Below are 8,510 nucleotides of genomic sequence, written 5' to 3' on the forward strand. Positions count from 1 at the left end.
GCCTCACCTTCTCCCTGTCTCCCTCAATCCCACCACTTGACTTATTCTCCATATCCCTCAATACTCCATATTCCTCCCAAGATTCCCCAAAGCTGTTGAGAAACTGCAGCTCAAGTTTATTGAGCTCTGGTTTAACTCCACCTGAAAAAAGTTGCATCAGGTACTTACGTGGCTTCTCGGGGAAACAGCGAGGATTGGGCAGGTACAGTGCCAAACCTGTGGATGTACCTGGGATGAGAGGATCCCAGGTGGAAGAACATGTTGCTCAAATGAGCAATAAGTGGCTGACTCGAGCGAGACATTTGATGGGGTTGAGACTGAGAAGCAATTTTTTGTAGGGGCAACATTCAGAAGTGGCTGATGGCATTTTAAAATTGGAGCCAGGTTGTTTGCCAGCATGTCCCATGTAGCAATTTCAGTTCCACAAAGGCTAGTGAACATCTGGTACTCACCCTCTCAAAAAACAGTGGGTAAATGGTTAAAAAGCTGGGGCTCCATTGGAAAATACTGGGACGCTTGCGCTTTTCTTGGGCTAGAGTTTCATTGGGATATGGAAGAGCAATGGGAAAATGATGTTCACTTGGATACGGATCAGCCCAATTTGTGTGAATGCTGGAGCAAGCTCAAGGGACTGAATAAAACCATAGAAACTAGGAGCAGGGAGTCGGCCATTCAGCCCTTTGAGCCTGTTCCACCAGTCAGTACGGTCATGGCTTATCCTCCAACTCAGTCCCTTTTCTCCCTGAAACCATTTGATCCCTAAGAGCTGTGTCTAATTCCTTCTTGCAAACATTCAATGTTTTGGCTTCAACTATTTTCTATGGCAGAGAATTCCACAGGCTCACTACTGTCTGGGTGAAGACAATTCTCCTCGTCTAAATCCCAAATGGCCTATGCCCTGTCCTTAAACTGGTTCTGACCCCTGGTTCTGAACTCCCCGCTCATTGGGAGCATCCTTCCTGTGATTACCTTGCTTCATCCAGTTTGAATTTTTATTGGTTTCTGTGAGAACTCCCCCTCCATTCTGCAGAACTCCGGTGAATACAATCCCGACCGATTCACTCTCTCTTCATAAGTTTCAGCCCTGCCTCCCCCCAGCTCCCGTGTCCCAATTTTCCGAGGCTGTTGTCAGGAACGATTTAATGTGTGGGACGATGAGATGAGCCTTGATGTTCATTGTGAGAGTGCATGGAACAGCAAAAATGTGCGGGAAGCTGGTTGTTCTGGGGTGATGAAAGGGTATATTTCAGGGTCTTTGAAGGGACAAGCAAACTTTACATGTGGCTGGCATTTGAGGTTGACAACCCAGTTTCCTGGGTGAGGAAACCAGCAGAGTCCAGGAGCAGTATCTGGAAGGTGTTTGTACAACGCAGCCTCGTGACTGGGGCAGAGTGTCAGCCCAGCGGGAGTGATTAATATCCCCTGTAAACACAAGCTCTCGGTCTCCATAATCACCAACTCGAATTAAACGTTAGAGTTGCTCAGTGACAAGTGGCGAAGGATGAATGCAGCCTACCCCCCCCCACCCCCCTTGGTGAGCCAGTATTGAAGGGGACTCGCGAGACACACTGATGAACTCTCTCTCCTTTTCTGCTTCCAGGCTCCTGGCAACAGCAGCGACACACTTCAACCTGCGAACCCTGAGGGCGGTCCGTGTGCTCCGACCCCTCAAACTGGTATCGGGAATTCCCAGTGAGTGCACCGTTCATGTCCAGCAAACTGTGTTCGAAACTTGCTCGTCAGCACGTGGCAGCATTACTCTGAGGGGTCTACGCTCTGACACAGGCAGAGCAGCTTCTCCTCTCTTTACCTGAAAGCAAACAGAAAGTAAAGCTCTGTCTACTTTTTAAGAACTTAAAGGAAAACACTGTCACCATTAAACACTGTCAGGACAGGGTTACATATAGAGCACAGCTCCCTCGAGGCTTTAAAGCTGAAAGTAAAGCTCCCTGTACGCTCTGAAACCGAAAATAAAGATCACTCTACACTGATCCCATCAAACACTCCCAGGACAGGGGCATCATGGGGTTAGATACAGAGTAAAACTCTCTCTACACTATCCCCATCAGATACTCCCAGGACAGGAACAGCATGAGATTAGAAACAGAATAACGCTCCCTCTACTCTTCTAAACTGAAAGTAAAGCAACCTCTGCACTTCTAAATTGAAAGCTTGACAGTGTGCCCATCAGACACTCCCAGGACAGGTACTTTGTTAAAAAAAATTATTTGTAGGATGTGGTGTCCCTGGCTGACCAGCATTTCTTGCCCAGCCCTAGTTGCCCCTGGAGAAGATGGTGATGAGCTGCCCTCTTGAAGCGCTGTAGTCCACTTGCTGTAGTTCCATATATAAGAACATAAGAAATAAAACAGAAGAAAGCGTTTTGACCTCTGAAGCTTGCTCTACCATTCGACATGATCATGGCTGATCTACTTGTGGCCTTAACCCCACTTTTCTGTTGGCCTCTCAAATAGCCCTTAGTCTATTTAAAGACCTCTGCACAGATTCACTACCCTCTTAGTGGAGAATTTGTGCTTCTGGCTTGATCTGACATTATGCTCCCTGGTGCTAGACTCTCCCACAAGTGGAAACAACCTTTCCACATTTACCCTGCCAAGCCAAGTAAGAATCTTGTACATGTCAATAAGGTCTCTTCCCTTTAATGTAAACTCCAACAAGTACAGGCCCAGCCTACCTGACCTCTCCTCATAAGAGAGTTCTTCCATTCCTGGAATCAACCGAGTGAACCTTGAACCCCATGAACATAGTACGGGATGAAATGTTTATACCGAACATTGTCAAGAAATGCACTTTGAAACAGGGATAAGACAATGATAAGGTTAATGTCATCAAAAGGAAAACAGAAATGATAGCTTAGGGACTGACATACCCCTGGGAGCAGGTGTGTTCCATCTCCCGGTTTCAAGATAAAGTTATAGGACATAGAACAGTACAGCACAGGAACGGGCCCTTCAGCCCACAATGTTGTGCCGAACATGATACCAAATTAAACTAATCCTTTCTGCCTGCCCTTGGTCCATATCTCTCCATTCCTTGCTTATTCATGTGCTTATCTAAAAGTCCCTTAAACACCCCTATTGTATCTGCCTCCACCACCACCCCTGGCAGCACATTCCAGGCTCCTACCACTCTCTGTGTAAATGACTTGCCCCTCATGTCTCCTTTGAACTTTCCCACTCTAACCTTAAATGCATGCCCTCTGGTTTTAGATATTTCAACTCTGGGAAAAAGATTCTGATCGTCAACCCAATCTAAGCAACTCATAATTTTATGGACTTCTATCAAGCCTGCTCCGCTGCAGAGAAAACAACTCTAGTTTTTCAAGCCTCTCCTTATAGCCATACCCTCTAATCCAGGCAGCATCTTGGTAAACCTCTTCTGCATCCTCTCCAAAGCCTCCACATCCTTCCTTTAAAGTGGCAACCAGAATTGAACACAATAGTCTAAGTGCGGTCTAACCAAAGTCTTATAAAGCTGTAACATGACATCCTGACTCTTGTACTCAGTTCCCCAAACAATAAAGGCAAGCATGCCATACACCTTCTTTACCACCCTATCTACTCGCGTGGCCACTTACAGGCAGCTATGGACTTCATCCCCAAGATCCCTCTGTACATCAGTACTGTTCAGGGTCCTGCCATTAACTGTATACTTTGCCTTAATATTTGATTTCCCAAAGTGCAGCACTTCACAATTGCCCAGATTAAACTCCATTTGCCATTTCTCTGCTCACATCTGTGACTCATCTGTATCCCGCTGTATTCTTTGATAACTTTCTACACTATCCACAACCCCACCAATCTTTGTATCATCTGCAAACTTACTAACCCACCCATCACATTGTCATGTAAGTCACTTTTATAAATCACCAACAGCAGAGGTCCCAGTATGGATCCCTGTGGAACACCACTAACCATGAACCTACAGCCAGAAAAACACCCTTCCACCACTACCCTCTGTCTTCTCTGGGCAAACCAGTTCTGAAGTGAGTGAGAACATTGATGATATCCCAAACATCATCTTCTAAAGGTTGTCACTTGGAATACCATTTGGTTTATCGCATAATTTGAGTAGTCACTTGGTTGTATCAGGAACAGCAGGGAATTACAGACCAGATAGACTGACATCCACTGTTTCAAAGTTATTAAGGTCTTTTATTTCTTTATTTTACTAATTTTGTCCGTAAGAATCTGTACCTAGGTACATTGTTACCTAAGATGGTGCTGCAAGTGGCAACTTGTAAACTTTTCACTGTACTCATGTGAGTACATGTAACAGTAAAGTTAATTTAAGATAATTTAATGGGGAGGGAGTCCACACCCATTTCAATGTGGAATTCACCAGTTTCAAAATCTACCCACCCCCAGCCTCATCCCATGTCCAACCCTCCCTCTCATCCCGACCTCCTTGACCTGACACAACCTGTCCATCTTTTCTCCCACCTATCCACACCACCCTTCCTACTGACCAATCCCCACTGTCCCCTATCTGCATCCACCTATCACCATCCCATCTACCTTCCCCCAGCCCCACCCCTGGTCCCTCTATTTATTTCCCAGCTCTCTTCCCCCCTCCCCAGTCCTGATGACGGGTCCCGGCCCGAAACATCAACGTTCCTGCTCCTCTGATGCTGCCCGACTTGCTGTGTTCCTCCAGCTCCAAACTGTATTGACCCAGGCTTCAAGTTGCTGTGTACCTGCTCATGACCATTTTTTAAAAATGACTGACCAATAGCCAATCTTAATATCTACAATAGGAAGGGTTAGAAATTCTGCTTTACTCGCACAAAGTCCGTGCTGGACCACCCTTTTGAGTTTTGACGTGAGCAGATCTGGACTCCACATTTTAGGGACAAAGAGAACACGTTCCGGATTTATAAGAATGATATCTGGATGCCAAGGATTAAATTACAAGGAGATATTACACAAAAGAGGTTTGTTCTTGCCAAATACATGACCTCCCATTTCTTCAGATTGCATTCCAATTGCCCCTTCTCTGCCCACTTAACCAAACCAGTATCATCCCAAGGTTTCTTTACATGTTCCTTTTAAATTACTGCTACTATCTGATCTGTTTTGTCACTCTTTGCTGTTTTTTTTAATATCTTTCCCATTCACTGGGACCTGGGCTAATTTTTTCCAATTTTGTAGGTTTCCATATTCTCTCCCTCCTTCGTTGTCCCTGGCTGTATATTTTGGGTCATTACAGCTCTTGTCCCTGCGCATTGTAAACTGGTTCAGTAACTCAAAAGTTCCTCTTTCAACACCTCCAACTGATCATCTGTCCCTTTCCCCATTAACAGGGTCGCTGTGAACACTCTTGGTCTCAGTCTGCTGGAGTCAGCCTGATTGAAATCCAGAATCGTAGGAGTTGTGTCACGTTTCTCTCCTTCCAGCATCACATTGAACTCAATCATTTTATGTAATAAATCTATGAGTGCTCAGCAATATTAGGCTGCTCCCTATGTTTGGCTTATCACTCGCAATTAAATCTAATACAGCCTGCCCTCTGCTGGCTCTGGGATATATTGTTGCAGAAATTGATCCTGAGCACACACTGTCCAAATTCACCAGCTCTCTGACGGTCTGTTTATCCCAGTCAATCTGAAAGTTAAAACCCCCCATTAAAACCGCCCTGACTTTGCATACTCTAATATTGTACAATCTACCACTTCACAGGGTGCCCTGTACTCAACCCCTCCACCACAGGCTGAAGTCATTTTCCACTTCACACTATCCATAAATTCTGTGCTATCGGCCTGTCATTTCTCATCATCAAAGTGATTCCACCCTTCTCTTCCTCCACTGCTTTTCCCCCTATCTTTCCTGTAGATATTTAGAACCTGGTAGATCCAGTTCTCAATCCTGACTATTGGTGTCTCGGTTTAAAACCCTCTAAGTTAGGCTTCCACCTATAGTTCACTCAGTGTGCTCCTTATTTCTATGTTTTGATAAGGAATGGTTATTTATCCCACACGCCCTGACCCGACCTTCTGCTCAAAGGTTAGACTCACAGATTTCTTACTCTTTTACTCTCCTGGCATAATGCTTTCACATCCTTGAGCCTTCTCTCTCCCACCGGTGTTAAACGGTCAGTCTCTGACTGTTAGCTATCTCTGTTGCCTTCTGCATGTTATTAAACTGTAGCTGGGGAGATGGTGGATGAGGAATCCAGAGGCCCAGGTGAATGCTTTTGGGGAAACGTGTTCAAATCCCACCACAGGGGCTGGGGGCATTTCACGAAGCAATGTGGGAATTGGAAGCTCAGCTCAGCCATGGTTCCCGTGTCAATGAGCTTTCTGGCTTGCCAGTCTCCTTCACAAAGGCTAATCTTATGTCCTGGCCTCCACGTCTCCAGACCTCTACAGCAATGCGCTTGACAGCCCTCTAGGTGGTGCACAGAGTCCCTCAGTTCAAGGGCGGTTCGATATGGGCGACAAATATTGACTTCTCCGGTGATGCCAACATCCCACAAAAGAATATGTTTGACTGCTTCCCTGCCTTTTCCTTTAACTAATTCATTGACACACTCCTGGCTGCTCTCCCACACTCTCCCTTCAGTGGGGTTGAGGTGATCTCATACTGTGTTACCTCAGCTGTAGCTCACACCGTCATCCTGCCCTCACCACCCTTCTTCGATTCCATCAACAGTTTGATTTTTGAATGTTAATGCCTGTTTTCAAATCCCTCTGTGGCCTGGCCCCGTCACTGAAATCTCTCCTCCCTCCCCCAGCCCCAGAATCCTCCAAACTATCTCCCCTCCTATAATTCTGCTGTGAGTGGCCTTGCTGTTAGGGACCAGATCAAGCCCCTTCACAATATTTTAAGAGGATGGCCTGGACCCCAACTTTTTCTTATTTTCTTTTCTTAAAGGCAAGTGTAAGGCATTATGTTCCAGATACAATCCAACTGGTTAAACTGCCAGACTTGAAGCAAAACACACTTTAACCTCACCATATAGTTAAAATACAAACAAAAGAAAGAAGAATTGGAACAACAACTCAAATGGAAAACTTAACAGACGGATGGATTATTTAGCTACTAAACAGCAACTGTTCCAATATGCTGAAGAATCTGAATCTAGGTACCTTGTACCTAATATGGCACCATAAGTGGCAACTTGTAAACAAGGGGCAGCACGGTGGTTAGCACTGCTGCCTCACAGCGCCAGGGTCCCAGGTTTGATTCCAGCCTCAGGTGACTGTCCGTGTGTAGTTTGCACATTCTCCCCGCGTCTGCGTGCGTTTCCTCCCACAATCCAAAGATGTGCGAGTTAGGTGGATTAGCAGGGTTACAAGGATAAGGTAGGGGGATGGGTCTGGGTGAGATGCTCTTCAAAGGGTCAGTGTACCCCCTGAAATGGCTCAGCAGACCACTCAGTTCCAGGGCAATTAGGGATGGACTACAAACTCTGGTCCTGTCCCACATCCCAGGAAAGAATAAAGGAATAATATGGGCAAAACTCCCACCCCAACCACCAACGCACCACATTGTATTGTCCAGACACACAGCGTCTAGATTAATGCCACAGTAAATTAATGATGATTATTTATATCTACATTTTAGTTTGTATTGGTTTGTGTTATTTTTATTTTTCTACTCATTAACTTACACTCAGTATCACATGCCAAACAAGAATGTTAAATGCCTCTATACATTCGAATGTCACCTCAATTCACCAGAAATAAACTTCACTTTACTCATGGTTTGATTTAAAAATGAAACACTCCTCAGCTCCTACCCTTCCCGCCATCTCCTTTGGAGATCTGTTAAATCTTTCTCCTTGATTCGCACATCCTCAACTTCCATCTCAGCCTCTGACTGCATAACTTCAACTCCCCCCTTAGTTCCTTTGGATCCACACTTTCTTACTGCTGGAATAAACGCTGCGGGAATACTCAACAGGTTGAGATAGCATCCATGGGGAGAAGCAGAGTTAATGTTTGAGTCAAGTATAACTCTCCTGTGGAATTGAAGGAAGGTAGACATGTAGTTTTTAACCTGACCTCTGAGCACTCTTTCAGAAACAGGACCTCAGCAATAGCGTGCCACCTTTGGGTGTTTTTTTCTCACCATTTCTATTTTAGATTATAATTTCTTGTTCTACTCTCTGACTGGCTTTCTGTAGCTGCTCTACTTTCTCATTGCCCCTTTCACTGACCCTGTCTCTGACCCACTCTCTGTCCCTCTCTCTCTGTCCCTCTCGCTGTTCCCCTCTCTCTGTTCCCCTCTCTCCATTCCTCTCTCTCTGTCCTTCTGTCCGTTCCCCTCTGTCCATTCCGCTTTCTCTGTCCTTCTCTCCATTCCCCTTTCTCTGTCCCTCTCTCCGTCCCCCTCTCTCCACACCCTCTCTCCGTTCTCTCTCTTAGACCCGCTCACTCCTCTTTCCATCCTGTCCCCCTCTCTCTGTCCCCTCTCTTAGACCCTTTCACTCCTCTCTCTGTCCTGTCCTCCTCTCTCCGACCCCTGTCTTAGTCCCTCTTGCTCCTC

General features: G+C 45.7%; 1 protein-coding gene across 1 annotated transcript in view; it reads left to right on the forward strand.

Moving 5' to 3' along the window:
• The window catches only part of LOC125484259 (probable voltage-dependent R-type calcium channel subunit alpha-1E), a 201,933-nt gene that overhangs the window by 189,962 nt on the left and 3,461 nt on the right, over positions 1 to 8,510 (forward strand). The window contains exon 6 of the mRNA XM_048602251.1: positions 1,601 to 1,692. Coding sequence (XP_048458208.1) covers positions 1,601 to 1,692 — 92 coding nt within the window. The remainder of the gene's footprint in view (positions 1 to 1,600; positions 1,693 to 8,510) is intronic.

Source organism: Rhincodon typus, chromosome 10, assembly GCF_021869965.1.
Source record: "Rhincodon typus isolate 14 chromosome 10, sRhiTyp1.1, whole genome shotgun sequence".
NCBI lineage: Eukaryota > Metazoa > Chordata > Chondrichthyes > Orectolobiformes > Rhincodontidae > Rhincodon > Rhincodon typus.